Source organism: Zea mays, chromosome 8, assembly GCF_902167145.1.
Source record: "Zea mays cultivar B73 chromosome 8, Zm-B73-REFERENCE-NAM-5.0, whole genome shotgun sequence".
NCBI classification, from domain to species: domain Eukaryota; kingdom Viridiplantae; phylum Streptophyta; class Magnoliopsida; order Poales; family Poaceae; genus Zea; species Zea mays.
The window spans coordinates 127,141,363-127,157,674 of NC_050103.1; the positions used below are offsets into that span (position 1 = coordinate 127,141,363).

Consider the following 16,312-nt stretch of genomic DNA (forward strand, 5'->3'; position numbering starts at 1 on the left):
TGGCAGCAAACCATTTAGAAAAGTAACTTATGACAATGTAAGTATTTGTCATTTTATCTCAACATGTTGATTAGTTTTCTTGTATTACTTGTTAGTTTTGATTACATTTGTTCCATGCATATACTAGGGCGGTAAGGATAACAAACCTCCAAGTTTGGATGCCTTATTTTTCATGACTCACACAAAGGGTGGTAGTGAAAGGGAAATGTGCCCTCGGGCCATTTCTAAGTATTTTGGTGATTGAGTGCCAACACAAGTGCTTAAATGAGAATTCATGATTATGGATGAACAAAGTGCAAAACAAGAGCAAAGGTATGTTTCTAAGTCTTAGTACATTGGTTTTGTGTACTAATATACTTGTCTAAGTATTAGAAACAGAAAGAAGAAGAAAAGAGAAGAGTTGGCTGTGTACAGCCAAAAGGCTGTTTCGGTCTGGGGCACCGGACTGTCCGGTGGTGCACCGGACAGTGTCCGGTGCGCCAGGCTGCCTCGAGCGAAGTGGCCGCTCTCGGGAATTCGCCGACGGCGTACGGCTAAAATTCACCGGACTGTCCGGTGTGCACCGGACTGTCCGGTGTGCACCGGACTGTCCGGTGAGCCATCGGTCGGCCGGGCCAACGGTCGGCCGCGGAATCTGCGCGCGACACGTGGCCGAGCCAATGGCTAGAAGGGGGCACCGGACTGTCCGGTGTGCACCGGACTGTCCGGTGTGCACCGGACATGTCCGGTGCGCCAACGGCTCTCTGGCAGCCAACGGTCGGCTGCGCCGTTTAAGGAAAGAAATCGGGCACCGGACAGTGTCCGGTGTGCACCGGACTGTCCGGTGCACCAGTCGACAGAAGGCAAGATCAGCCTTCCAGATTTGCTCTCAACGGCTCCCAGCTGCCTTGGGGCTATAAAAGGGACCCCTAGGCGCATGGAGGAGAACACCAAGCAACCTTAGAGCATTCTTGATCATCCACACTCAGTCTTTTTGCGCATTCGTTTGTCATTCTCAGTGATTCGAGCTCCGTTCTAGTGAGAACTTTGAGATAGTCTTTTGAGCTCGATTCTTGGCCGTGTGTGTGCACATTTTGCTGTGGATTTGTGTGTGTTGCTAATCCCTCCCTTACTCCGTATTTCTTTGTGAATTTCAAGTGTAAGGGCGAGAGGCTCCAAGTTGTGGAGATTCCTCGCAAACGGGATATTGAAAGGCAAAGCAAAACACCGTGGTATTCAAGTTGGTCTTTGGACCGCTTGAGAGGGGTTGATTGCAACCCTCATCCGTTGGGACGCCACAACATGGAGTAGGCAAGCGTTGGTCTTGGCCGAACCACGGGATAAACCACTGTGTCATCTCTGTGTTTGATCTCTTGTGGTATTGTGTTTTGTTGAGACTCATCTCTAGCCACTTGGTGATTATTGTGCTAACACTTAACAAGTTTTTGTGGCTATAAGTTTAAGTTTCACAGGATCACCTATTCACCCCCCCTCTAGGTGCTCTTAATTGGTATCAGAGCCGTTCTCTTCACAAAGGGACTAACCGCCCGAAGAGATGGATCCTAAAGGGAAGGGAATCGTGATCAACGACAAGGAGAAGGAGTCCTTCGTCAACGAGCCAAGGGATGAAAAGTCCAACGACTCGGGCTCGGGCCACAGACGCAAAGATGGGAAGAAGAAGAAGACAAGACGCATCAAGGAGATCGTCTACTACGACAGCGATGAGTCTACTTCCTCCCAAAAGGACGACGACCACAACGACTACGAGAAAAAGAAACCGGTCAATTCGAACTTTTCTTTTGATTACTCTCGTATTCCTCAAAGTACTAATGCTCATTTACTATCTATTCCGCTTGGTAAACCTCCTCATTTTGATGGAGAGGACTACGGATTTTGGAGTCACAAAATGCGTAGTCACTTGTTCTCTCTCCATCCTAGCATATGGGAGATTGTAGAGAGTGGAATGCACTTTGATAGTACGGATAGTCCCATGTTTATTAATGAACAGATTCATAAAAATGCACAAGCTACTACTGTGTTGCTAGCCTCCTTGTGCAGGGACGAGTACCATAAGGTGAGCGGCTTGGACAATGCCAAGCAGATCTGGGACACCCTCAAGATCTCTCATGAGGGGAATGATGTCACCCTGCTCACCAAGATGGAGTTGGTGGAGGGCGAGCTTGGACGATTCGCAATGATAAGGGGCGAGGAGCCAACACAAACATACAACCGGCTCAAGACCCTTATCAACAAAATAAGGAGCTACGGAAGCACGCGATGGATGGACCACGACGTCGTCCGCCTAATGCTAAGGTCCTTTACCGTTCTTGATCCTCATTTGGTGAACAACATTCGTGAAAATCCCAGGTACACCAAGATGTCGCCCGAAGAAGTTCTTGGGAAGTTCGTAAGCGGGCGAATGATGATCAAGGAGGCGAGATACGTGGACGACGCGTTGAACGGTCCTACTCATGAGCCTCAACCCATTGCTCTCAAGGCAACGAGGAGCAAGGAGGCGCTACCAAGCAAGGTGGCGCAAGTTGAGGCGGCCGGGCTAAATAATGAGGAGATGGCCCTCATCATTAAGCGCTTCAAGACGGCGCTTAAAGGTCGCAAGGGACAGCCAAGCAAGACCAAGACAAAGGAGAAACGCTCGTGCTTCAAATGTGGTAAGATTGGTCATTTCATTGCTAACTGTCCCGATAATGAAAGTGACCAGGAAAAGGGGAACAAAAGGGAGAGGAAGAAGCATTACAAGAAGGCCAAGGGCGAGGCACATATCGGAAAGGAGTGGGATTCGGATTGCTCCTCCTCCGACTCCGACAATGAAGGACTCGCCGCCACCGCCTTCAACAAGTTATCTCTCTTCCCCAACGAGCATCACACTTGCCTCATGGCAAGGGAGAAGAAAGTAAGCACTCATGATACTAGTACTTATACTTCAAGTGAGGATGAGTCTAGTGATGATGATGAGATAGATTACTCATGCTTATTCAAGGGATTAGATAGATCTAAAATTAATAAGATTAATGAGTTGATTGATGCTTTGAATGACAAGAATAGATTACTAGAAAAACAAGAGGATCTTTTATATGAGGAGCATGATAAATTTGTTAGTGCACAAAACTCTCTTGCTCTAGAAATTAAAAGGAATGAAATGCTCTCTAGTGAATTATCTACTTGTCATGAAACCATTTCTACTTTACAAGGTGTTAACAATGATTTAAATGCTAAATTAGAAGTAGCAAATAAATCTAATTCTTGTGTAGAACATGTTATAATTTGTACTAGGTGTAAGAATTTTGATATTGATGCATGTAGTGAACACCTAGTTTCAATTTCGAGATTAAATGATGAAGTTGCTAGTCTTAATGCCCAACTTAAGACTAGCAAAAATGATTTCGATAAGCTAAAATTTGCAAGGGATGCCTACATGATTGGTAGACACCCCTCAATTAAGGATGGACTTGGCTACAAGAGGGAAGCCAAGAACTTGACAAGCCACAAGGCTCCTATCTCCGCCAAGGAGAAAGGGAAGGCTCCTATGGCTAGTAGTGCTAAAAAGTACCATGCTTTTATGTACCATGATAGGAGACAAACTAGAAATGCTTATAGGAGTTATAATGCTTATGATGATTTTGATTCTCATGCTATGTTTGCTTCTAGTTCTTCCTATGTGCATGATAGAAATATTGGTAGAAGAAATGTTGTTCATAATATGCCTAGGAAAAATGTTGTCAATGTTCCTAGAAAAGTTATGAATGGTCCCTCTACAATGTATCGTGCCTTAAATGCTTCCTTTGCTATTTGTAGAAAGGATAGGAAAATAGTTGCTAGAAAATTAGGGGCAAGATGCAAGGGAGACAAAACTTGCATTTGGGTCCCTAAGGATATTTGTGCTAACCTTGTAGGACCCAACATGAGTTGGGTACCTAAGACCCAAGCCTAAATTTGTCTTGCAGGTTTATGCATCCGGGGGTTCAAGTTGGATTATCGACAGCGGATGCACAAACCATATGACGGGGGAGAAGAAGATGTTCACCTCCTACGTCAAGAATAAGGATTCCCAAGATTCAATTATTTTCGGTGATGGGAATCAAGGCAAGGTAAAAGGGTTAGGTAAAATTGCAATTTCCAATGAGCACTCTATCTCCAATGTGTTTTTAGTTGAGTCTCTTGGTTACAATTTACTATCTGTTAGTCAATTGTGCAATATGGGATATAACTGTTTATTCACAAACATAGATGTGTCTGTCTTTAGAAGATGTGATGGTTCACTAGCTTTTAAGGGTGTACTAGACGGCGAACTTTACTTAGTTGATTTTGCAAAAGAAGAGGCCGGTCTAGATGCATGCTTAATGGCTAAGACTTGCATGGGCTGGTTGTGGCATCGCCGCTTAGCACACGTGGGGATGAAGAACCTCCACAAGCTTCTAAAGGGAGAACACGTGATAGGTCTAACCAATGTTCATTTCGAAAAAGATAGACCTTGTGCAGCTTGTCAAGCAGGTAAACAAGTGGGTGGAGCACATCACAGCAAGAATGTGATGACCACGTCAAGACCTCTGGAGCTGCTGCGTATGGACCTCTTCGGACCCGTCGCCTATCTGAGCATAGGAGGAAGTAAGTATGGTCTAGTTATTGTTGATGACTTTTCACGCTTCACTTGGGTGTTCTTTTTGCAGGATAAGTCTGAAACCCAAGGGACCCTCAAGCGCTTCCTCAGGAGAGCTCAAAATGAGTTTGAGCTCAAGGTGAAGAAGATAAGGAGCGACAACGGGTCCGAGTTCAAGAACCTTCAAGTGGAGGAGTTCCTTGAGGAGGAAGGGATCAAGCACGAGTTCTCCGCTCCCTACACACCACAGCAAAATGGTGTGGTAGAGAGGAAGAACAGGACGCTAATCGATATGGCGAGGACGATGCTTGGAGAATTCAAGACCCCCGAGCGTTTTTGGTCGGAAGCCGTGAACACGGCTTGCCACGCCATCAACAGGGTCTACCTTCACCGCCTCCTCAAGAAGACTTCGTATGAGCTGCTAACCGGTAACAAACCCAATGTATCTTACTTTCGTGTATTTGGGAGCAGGTGCTACATTCTAGTGAAGAAGGGTAGAAATTCTAAATTTGCTCCCAAAGCTGTAGAAGGTTTTTTGTTAGGTTATGACTCAAATACAAAGGCGTATAGAGTCTTCAACAAATCATCGGGTTTGGTTGAAGTCTCTAGCGACGTTGTATTTGATGAGACTAATGGCTCTACAAGAGAGCAAGTTGTTGATTATGATGATGTAGATGAAGAAAATGTTCTGACGGCCGCTATACGAACCATGGCGATTGGAGAAGTGCGGCCACAGGAACAAGATGAACGAGATCAACCTTCTTCCTCAACAACGGTGCATCCCCCAACTCAAGACGATGAACATGTTCATCAAAAGGAGGCGTGTGATCAAGGGGGAGCACAAGATGATCCAGTGATGGAGGAAGAAGCACAACCGGCACCTCCAACCCAAGTTCGAGCGGTGATTCAAAGGGATCATCCCGTCGACCAAATTTTGGGTGACATTAGCAAGGGAGTAACTACTCGATCTCGATTAGTTAATTTTTGTGAGCATTACTCCTTTGTCTCTTCTACTGAGCCTTTCAGGGTAGAGGAGGCCTTGCTAGATCCGGACTGGGTGTTGGCCATGCAGGAGGAGCTCAACAACTTCAAGCGCAATGAAGTTTGGACACTGGTGCCTCGTCCCAAGCAAAATGTTGTGGGAACCAAGTGGGTGTTCCGCAACAAACAGGATGAGCACGGGGTGGTGACGAGGAACAAGGCTCGACTTGTGGCAAAAGGTTATGCCCAAGTCACAGGTTTGGACTTTGAGGAGACGTTTGCTCCTGTGGCTAGGCTAGAATCGATTCGTATCTTGCTAGCATATGCCGCTCACCATTCTTTCAGGTTGTACCAAATGGATGTGAAGAGCGCTTTCCTCAACGGGCCGATCAAGGAGGAGGTGTACGTAGAGCAACCCCCTGGCTTCGAGGATGAACGGTACCCCGACCATGTGTGTAAGCTCTCTAAGGCGCTCTATGGACTTAAGCAAGCCCCAAGAGCATGGTATGAATGCCTTAGAGACTTTTTAATTGCTAATGCTTTCAAGGTTGGGAAAGCCGATCCAACTCTTTTTACTAAGACTTGCGATGGTGATTTGTTTGTGTGCCAAATTTATGTCGATGACATAATATTTGGTTCTACTAACCAAAAGTCTTGTGAAGAGTTTAGCAGGGTGATGACGCAGAAATTCGAGATGTCGATGATGGGCGAGTTGAACTACTTCCTTGGGTTCCAAGTGAAGCAACTCAAGGACGGCACCTTCATCTCCCAAACAAAATACACGCAAGACTTGCTGAAGCGGTTTGGGATGAAGGACGCCAAGCCCGCAAAGACTCCGATGGGGACCGACGGACACACCGACCTCAACAAAGGAGGTAAGTCCGTTGATCAAAAAGCATACCGGTCAATGATAGGGTCTTTACTTTATTTATGTGCTAGTAGACCAGATATTATGCTTAGTGTATGCATGTGTGCTAGATTTCAATCCGATCCTAAGGAGTGTCACTTAGTGGCGGTGAAGCGAATACTGAGATATTTAGTCGCTACGCCTTGCTTCGGGATCTGGTATCCTAAGGGGTCTAACTTTGACTTAATTGGATACTCAGATTCCGACTATGCTGGATGTAAGGTCGATAGGAAGAGTACATCGGGGACGTGCCAATTCTTAAGAAGGTCCCTGGTGTCGTGGAACTCTAAGAAACAAATTTCCGTTGCCCTATCCACCGCTGAGGCCGAGTACGTTGCTGCAGGACAGTGTTGCGCGCAACTACTTTGGATGAGGCAAACCCTCCGAGACTTTGGCTACAATCTGAGCAAAGTCCCACTCCTATGTGATAATGAGAGTGCTATCCGCATGGCGGAAAATCCTGTTGAACACAGCCGCACAAAGCACATAGACATCCGGCATCACTTTTTGAGAGACCACCAGCAAAAGGGAGATATCGAAGTGTTTCATGTTAGCACCGAGAACCAGCTAGCCGATATCTTTACCAAGCCTCTAGATGAGAAGACCTTTTGCAGGCTGCTTAGTGAGCTAAATGTCTTAGATTCGCGGAACTTGGATTGAATTATAGCATACATGTGTTTATGTCTTTGATCATGTTCATTCTGCATTTTGTTGCATATTGTCGTGCTCAAGTTGTACAAACATTCCCCGGACCTCACAAGTCCTTGTGTAAGTGATGCACATATTTAGGGGGAGTTGTGCTACAACTTGACCCTTTGAGACTAACCATATGCTTGAGTTTGGTTGTTTTAGTCTCCAAGGAGGATTGAAAGGGAAAAGGTGGACTTGGACCATGCAAGACTTCCACTGCACTCCGATGAAAAGAGTAACTCATCCAAGTTCATCCTTAAACTCTTATTGCCTATTTTGCTCTTAATTGAAGAATTTGGTGAGGCAATGGGGTTATTGGGCCAAGATTGATCCCGTTTTGGTGCTTGATGCCAAAGGGGGAGAAAATAAAGGCCAAAGCAATAGATGGATCAGCTACCACTTGAGAAATTTTGAAAATAGTAGAATAGAGCTTTTGGTTTGTCAAAACTCTTGCATTGTCTCTTTTGTCAAAAGTTGGCCTCTTGTGGGGAGAAGTGTTGATTATGGGAAATAGGGGGAGTTTTTGAAATCTTTGATCAATCTTTTTGGAATGACTCTCTTTATGCTTCAACATGTGCGTTTGACTTAGAGATAGAGATTTGAGTTTGATTTGCAAAAACAAACCAAGTGGTGGCAAAGGATGATCCATATATGCCAAAAATGAATCAAAATAAATTTGAGTTTTATTTGAAGTGGTTTTGCACTTATTCTAGTTGCTTTATGTTGTGTTGGCATAAATCACCAAAAAGGGGGAGATTGAAAGGGAAATGTGCCCTCGGGCCATTTCTAAGTATTTTGGTGATTGAGTGCCAACACAAGTGCTTAAATGAGAATTCATGATTATGGATGAACAAAGTGCAAAACAAGAGCAAAGGTATGTTTCTAAGTCATAGTACATTGGTTTTGTGTACTAATATACTTGTCTAAGTATTAGAAATAGAAAGAAGAAGAAAAGAGAAGAGTTGGCTGTGTACAGCCAAAAGGCTGTTTCGGTCTGGGGCACCGGACTGTCCGGTGGTGCACCGGACAGTGTCCGGTGCGCCAGGCTGCCTCGAGCGAAGTGGCCGCTCTCGGGAATTCGCCGACGGCGTACGACTAAAATTCACCGGACTGTCCGGTGTGCACCGGACTGTCCGGTGAGCCATCGGTCGGCCGGGCCAACGGTCGGCCGGGCCAACGGTCGGCCGCGGAATCTGCGCGCGACACGTGGCCGAGCCAACGGCTAGAAGGGGGCACCGGACTGTCCGGTGTGCACCGGACATGTCCGGTGCGCCAACGGCTCTCTGGCAGCCAACGGTCGGCTGCGCCATTTAAGGAAAGAAATCGGGCACCGGACAGTGTCCGGTGTGCACCGGACTGTCCGGTGCACCAGTCGACAGAAGGCAAGATCAGCCTTCCAGATTTGCTCTCAACGGCTCCTAGCTGCCTTGGGGCTATAAAAGGGACCCCTAGGCGCATGGAGGAGAACACCAAGCAACCTTAGAGCATTCTTGATCATCCACACTCAGTCTTTGCGCATTCGTTTGTCATTCTCAGTGATTCGAGCTCCGTTCTAGTGAGAACTTTGAGATAGTCTTTTGAGCTCGATTCTTGGCCGTGTGTGTGCACATTTTGCTGTGGATTTGTGTGTGTTGCTAATCCCTCCCTTACTCCGTATTTCTTTGTGAATTTCAAGTGTAAGGGCGAGAGGCTCCAAGTTGTGGAGATTCCTCGCAAACGGGATATTGAAAGGCAAAGCAAAATACCGTGGTATTCAAGTTGGTCTTTGGACCGCTTGAGAGGGGTTGATTGCAACCCTCGTCCGTTGGGACGCCACAACGTGGAGTAGGCAAGCGTTGGTCTTGGCCGAACCACGGGATAAACCACTGTGTCATCTCTTTGTTTGATCTCTTGTGGTATTGTGTTTTGTTGAGACTCATCTCTAGCCACTTGGTGATTATTGTGCTAACACTTAACAAGTTTTTGTGGCTATAAGTTTAAGTTTCACAGGATCACCTATTCACCCCCCCCCCTCTAGGTGCTCTCAGGTAGTTTTCTAGATTCTGAATCCTCCAGCAAGCATGTGAGCTTATGAAGTCATATATATTTCTTTTTATTGGTGATATATCATAATACAAACCTCTGAAATTAAGGTATCTTTGAATGCAGACACAACTTGAGGAACAAATATCATTAGATCCTTCTCTTTATAATACAGAACTTCTAGATAAGTGCTTTCCTTCAAAGTGACAGGATCACATTGTTGGATATGGTGGTGGCGTGAAAACAAGACACCTTAGAAGTCCATGCATTAGTAAGGCTGAATCGATAGAAAAGTTGAAACAATCCGAGGATGAGAAAAGAGCAATGCAAGAAGAAAATAGAGAGCTACGAGAAGAAAATAAAGCTACAAACAGTCGTATGAGCCGTATGGAACAAGAGTGGGAAGAACTAAAGAATAGATTAAGTAGTAGTTAGACAAAAAGTCCTAGTGTGAGCATTGTTGTAAAGATTTTTCAGATTTTATACTATACGGAAATACATCTCATATGTAATAATCAGATTTGTTTTGGTTAATACAATTTATACTTGTTTCAAATGAGGTTCATATATGAGCTCTGAAGTGTTTGTTGGTGCATGCTGAAATGAAATGTAGTTTCCTGTCTTTGATATACTATATACTACTACTCTATAAAACCGTAAAGAGGGCGCAAACAGATGCTACACCATGCCCCCGCCTCGACATCCTTGCCCCCGCCACGTTCTCTGCAGATGGAAGGCACCATTCACGAATCCTGTGTGCGCCCCTGCCATCCTCGCCCCGCTCCCCGCGGTCCCCTTCCATCTGCGACACCATCCTCGCCCCCACCACGTTCTCTCTAGATGGAAGGCACCATTCATGGATCTGCGCGGCCGCCCCCGCCATCCTCGCGTGCAGCCGGGGATTATATAGCAACGCCCACAGAGCACACGCCCCCTCCTCCCGCTTCCCTCCCTCCCCGCTCGCGTTGTGTTGCGCCTCACCTCTCCGCCTCGTCCTGTCGCTACAAACCTGCACTGCTGCCTCCTCGATGCAGACCGGCACTGCTCCGGTGCGTGTCCACGGGGGCGTGTAGGGTGGCGTCGGGCGCCGTGGTGAAGCCAGTGCCGGCGTTGCCGGGGGCTACCTGCGGGAAGGTGCCGGCGAGGTGCGTGCCTGTGGTGGTCGGTGCGGAGGGGGAGGATATGCAGCGATCTGTTGTCTCTGCGGAGCTGCTAGGCCGCCCGCCCATTGTCGAGCTGCTCCGCCGTGCCGCGCAGGAGTACAGGTACGCGCGTCGGGGCCCGCTCCGCATCCCCTTCCCCGTGGTCGTGTTCCGCCGCCTCCTCGGCGCACTCGCGGGGACCGCCGCCGCCGCCGGCCCCGACGGTGGGCTCACGCTCGCTTGCTTTGCCATGGTCGTCTGAGATGAGACCCCTAGCGTAGCGGGTTCCTTCTTCTACTGCTTCTCCTTCCTTGAGGCATGCGTTGTGCTGTCAGTGTTCTTGCTTTTCTAGATTCCATTTGTTTCTTCTTCCTTTTCTCGTTTGGGCTCCGGCAGCTGCTCCACCTCTACAAGGCTACAAGCTTTACAACAAGAGCGACCGCGTCTGGGTCAACTACAGGTGTGCCTCACCTTCTCCTTCCGCCGCTTTGCCATCGAGGCCGCCTACAAGGCCTGGCATCACCGTGATGCCCGCTCGACGCCCCCCTCGTCCACGCTCGCGATGTCCCCGACGTGATGCCCCCTCCCCCGCACGTGTACACCTCTGGTGCGCGCATCAGTACGTCGCATGCAATGTCGTCTTCCAGTCCATCCATGCTGCATCCGTCAGCGTCTGCTCCTGCTAGGAGAATGTTGCTGGGGCCAAGATCCTGAAGTTCACCCGCTTCGTCGACCCGCCGCGACCTTCATCAGGTAGCTACTCATCACCTCGGCCCACCAGCCGCATCCAACAGGGAAATCAAACAGATCTGTTCCTTAGAGTTTTGTTTCCTGTGTAGCGTGGCATATTAGCATTTTTGTCGTTGCGCTCTTGTTTATTCGGATTTCGTAGTTTGAGAGATGAACAATGCAATTTAAGCGTCATCAGAAACATGATCTGGTTCCCCCAATATGCAAGTAATATGTACGCCAGGTGTGTTCAGATTCTCTTTGCAACTAACCCATCGATCGAGCTCTTTTTTCTACTTATGTTGTTGAAGTAGTGTTTTCTTGGCAGATGTTCGCCTTTGGGACATTGCTCCGAGGTACTATGTAATGCAATGCAACTTATTTTCATATTCTGTTTCATTTCTCCCCCATTAGAAACAGTAGCCTATATTTATATAATAACACTGGACATTTGATAGGTTAATGAAGAACTAAATTTCTTGTACGTGCTGCAGCACAATTTGTGCCACATATTCAGCTCAAAAGTCGATACAATAACAAAATTGGTGTTTTTATATGTTCTTCAACATTTCTTTTCTTTACGTTGAATTTAGATCATTGTAGTGGTTGATTCTTCCTCCTTTCTTTATCTTTGTTATTTCTTGGGCCTTGGTGGAGGAGGTTACAACGGCATCGGTGGACAATTTGGCTGGTTGGATCTTATTTATGCGCTCGTATTGTATGTTTTATGCAGAGTCGGAAGGACGTGGAGGGTCGCTCTTAGTCATCAAGAGGTTCTTCTCTTTCTGATGTGTATGCATACAAATAGAAAATTTTATAGTTTGCCAATGTCGTTTGTTCAAGCAATTTTCTATCTACTAAATCATAAACATATTAGTTGTTTGGCATAGTAGATCAAATACAGAATCTAATTACTGGACTAGAAAAAATATGTTCCGTTGTGCTTTGAATGGTTTCTCTCTGCTTCCTAGATGCAGAGCATGGCTCTTATTCTTTGCCTGTTTAAATCGATTGTAGTGATTTGTTTAGTTCTGCTCTGCAGCCCTTTGAGAGATACATACCTGGGTTTGTATATTTGTCCATTTCATAGGTCAATGTATTACCTTGTGAGGCAGCTTTAAGATTTCTAAAATTGACAAAAATGGTTGGAAGATCAAACATCGAGAATTCAGTTTCTACAAGTGGAACAATTGCATATCAGGGCATTGATCTATTGACATGTGCCCATATTTCTATTTATTTGTCTTCAAGTTCTAGATATCTCTCTTATTCTGATTTCTATAGGCACATTTTGCTGCAGATTTCTGTTTTCAAATTGTTCCTGTACCATGTTCCATTAGCACTAATATTTTAGTTAAATTAAAAAGGATCTGGCTTAGCATGAGTGAAAAGATATTTAAGTTTGTTAAAAACAATCTGACTTAGGCCCCGTTTGGTTGGAGGTAGTCACGTTTAGTCCCTAAATTGCCAAATGGTGGGACTAAATTGTTTTAGTCTTTAGTCCCTCAAGGGATGACTAAAAGAGACTAAACCATATAAATTTCACTTTTTCCCCTCCTTTATTTCAGTTGCACTAATGGCGGGAGAATGCTAAGGGGTATTTTAGTCCTATTATGATTCATTTAATGTGTTTTAAATAGTTTTAGTCTCTAGAACTAAACAGGATAGGGACTAAATTTTAGTCTCCTAACTAAACTTTAGTTCCTGGACTAAAGCAACCAAACGAGGCCTTAGCATGAGTGAAAAGACATGGGAGTCATTTTTATGACTTCTACATTTGCAACATGTGGTATGTAGCATGTCTAAAATAGCAATATGCAACTTTCATGAATTATGCAATTTTTAAGCAGCATGACATGTGAGGACTGATTTTTCTGTTTCAATGCAAGGGGGCACCACGACAGGTGGTGGCGGGCGCATGGGTGGACACGAAGGCAACTGGGTTTGCTTTGACGTGAGGTTCGTTTCCATTATCGTGTTCATGGATTTTCTATTGGACTAGATTAAAGATTCGTTGAATCGTGTTATTCTGCACTGGCATGTGAATTCTGTCATGTAGACTCGACTCAAGTAAAACAGTTTCAAGATGTTCTTTGCAGTGTTTGGATGATTGAATCATTATGCTTTCAGGCATGTGGCACACATGCTGTTACTATTCTAGATTGACCACTATCATTCACATTCCTTTTTCCTGCATCTTTTACATCATGGGCTTCGATGCCGCCGTGTATGGGTGGGCCAGGGGTTCGGGGGTTTTCTCGACCTGTGTGAGAAGGTCTTCTTCTTAATACAATGCCTGAGGATGTCTTACCCCCCACAGGTCGAGTTTTTTACATCATGTAGTTACACAAGAACAACTTGATCATGCTAAAGAAGCAGCCAAATCTGTAGTTTTGATGAACTTGGAATCAAGGGTACAATGTTCTTGCTCCTGATCAAATCCTAATTGTATAACATGTTTCCCTAAAGTGTTCTTTACAGTACATACTTTTCCTCTTTTGTAATCTATAGCATTTAAAGATAAAGGCAAGTTTAAAATAGGAGACGTGTGACTAGGTTTATTATTATTGAAACAATGTTCACTCTCCACTATTATGTTGAATTGTTAAATGTATTTATATGTAGTTGGAGCGTCACAATGTTCAGTTGTACTACATATTTGGATACATATTTGGGTGTGGCTAACTTTCAGTGTTGTTATGTACATAATATTGTCTCGCTGAACTTTTAAATTACCATTTGTATTTTACTGTGTTACCATTTGGGATGCATCTACATGCTTGTTGTTTTGGTGTCACCTCACCAAATATATATTGCTCGACCACTGTATTGCTGGTTCGGTTCGGTTATTAAAGGATAAAAATTGTAAAAATACTAATAATTTAAAATAAAAAATATAATTGTGTTTGAATAAGTGTTTCATTTAAACGATGTCTATCTATATGATATATAAAAACTGTAGCAACGCACGGGCAACTAACTAGTTAATGTAATATGATTACAGATGCAGTTTTCAATACTATTGTAAATGGGCATTAATGTTGACATGTGGTTATTAATAGTCATGGCTGTTATAGCTAAAACCGAGGTTGTTGATGCCTCATATGTGGTCGCTAAAAGCTGCAAATTTGGTTGTTGATGCTTTTTATGCGGTCGTTAATACCCCACAACTAACGACCATTATATATACGGTTGTTAATCGAATAACGTCCAGAATCTACATGTGGTCGTTACTACAATTAACGATGGAACATTTAACGACCATCGACGACCACATTTTTGTGGTCGTTGTTTACTTTTGACGACCACATTTTGGCTATTAACGACCACATATCCTATCGATGATACTCATTTCTCTTGTAGGTACAAAATAACTTTCTGTATTTTTGTAAAAAGAGAAAAGAGGATAATAAAAAGAGGGTAACCCATGATTTTTGAGTATAGAGCAAATAAATTTTTATACCCAAAAAATCAAGGTTTTACAACTTGCCTTTTTACTTGTGATAACGTGCTAATGAGAGTCTTCAAAAGTATTGATCTTCAGATATCTCGTACACTCGCTCGTCTAATCACAAACGTACAAACAAATAGACAAATATTAATTAAATAATATTTCACCAAACAAAGAAACAAACTACGATAATATTCTACGCCCCTACACGAGTCTGTAGGTTCAAGAACCACTAAAACCGGAGTTAAACCAAACAAGTTATACGTTTCCTAAGCTTTATTGAATTATTTGTATACTTAAAATCAATTTTCAAATTTATTATTATATATATATATTTTAGAGGTCTAAGGAATGTTATTTAAATATATATAAAAATTAAATCCGAAAACTTCGTGTGCGATATGAAAACAGACGAAAAAACGGAAAACCCTTATCCCATTTCCGTTTCCGTGATTTATCATCGAAAACGGGATTGGAACCATAAGAGTCAGAAACAGAAAGGGTAGCGAAATCAACGGGTGTACGAAAACAGACGGGAACAAAACTATTAAGCGAAAACTCGTAATTTAATACAAACACACATGATATTGATGACTAACCGGTGACTTACCAGAAAGGCCACAACATGAAACAATTAAAAACAGAGAGATAATACTATATTGTTGTTTGTTTGCTAGTGGTAGACATATAGCTACAGCCGGTGTTGTTTGAGCCTTTAGACCACCTGTCATTGAGAAGAGCTGGTGGCTAGAATGAATTCTTGTGCTATAATTTATCACTAAGGATACGATGCTTTAGTTAAACTAATGCATATTGGGTTCATCCTAGATTTCTCAAATATGGAATAAATACAAGTTCAATCTGGCTAAAAACAGGATCCGCAAAAAAACGAACGGAATATACCCTCTCTCGTTCATAGAATTTTTCACATATGAAAACAGATGGGTTAGATGTGGAAAATTGTACGAGTTGAGACGGGATTTTTTCCCATTTCTTTTTCAACCCTAGAACGTGAGGGAAATTAGGTGGCGCACACCCTGTGCCGGCGGGCCTACCATTGCCCGGGAGTGTAGGTAGGAATGTTGCGGTCGTCGATCGTCTTGCGCAAGGCTGAAGAAAACCGTCGTGGCATCTTGCACGAGCGTGCTGTGGTGGCCCGACGAGGTGATGATAGACGAAAGAAGTCATCCAGTGTTCCTACTGACGGCTGATGCGATGCTACGATGGTGGCTCGATGATCGGCGAAACAAGTCCTATGCAAGTTGCATGGGTGACCTTTTGGAAAATACAGGGCCAAGAACGAGGACCCAAGTGTGGAGAACAGCAGAACGATCCAGGTACTTATAGATGGATGGCACCAGAGATGTACAAGCACAAGCTTTGGGCTTCTCTTGTGGGAATTGGTCACCGGCACGGCCATACCGGAGGGGGTGCAGAGGGTGCGGCCGCACCGGGCCCCCAAAAACAGAGGGCCTCTTAGTCACTGGATGCTAGCACTTTTTCCTGTTAAACATATCTACTCTAAACACAAATACGCAAAGAGCGATACGCTACCGACCAGTTTCGTTTAGATTGTTAAACTAATGTCTCAATTACTTATCGAATACTCCATCCATTTTAAAATATTATTTGTTTTAGCTCTTGATTTTTATGTTTATATTCAACTATATAATTATGAATCCACTAAAGAAGCAAAACAAATTCTATTTTGATATAGAGAGAGTATTATTTACTATACACATGATGGTTGCATCGACAAAGAGAAGCTTTTTAAAATTGAAATATTTTTGTGAACT

The 16,312-nt window shown here is 44.2% G+C and overlaps 1 protein-coding gene across 1 annotated transcript; it reads right to left on the reverse strand.

The window, feature by feature from the left end:
* Positions 1 to 10,195: 10,195 nt before the first annotated feature.
* On the reverse strand, positions 10,196 to 10,588 carry LOC109941865 (uncharacterized). Its single transcript, XM_020543108.1, has one exon. The coding sequence runs from the start codon at positions 10,586 to 10,588 to the stop codon at positions 10,196 to 10,198; it is 393 nt and encodes a 130-aa protein (XP_020398697.1).
* Positions 10,589 to 16,312: the final 5,724 nt, after the last annotated feature.

Coding starts and splice junctions, on each gene's coding strand:
- LOC109941865 (XM_020543108.1), bottom strand. CDS start 10,588: ATGGCAAAGCAAGCGAGCGTGAGCCCACCGTCGGGGCCGGCGGCGGCG.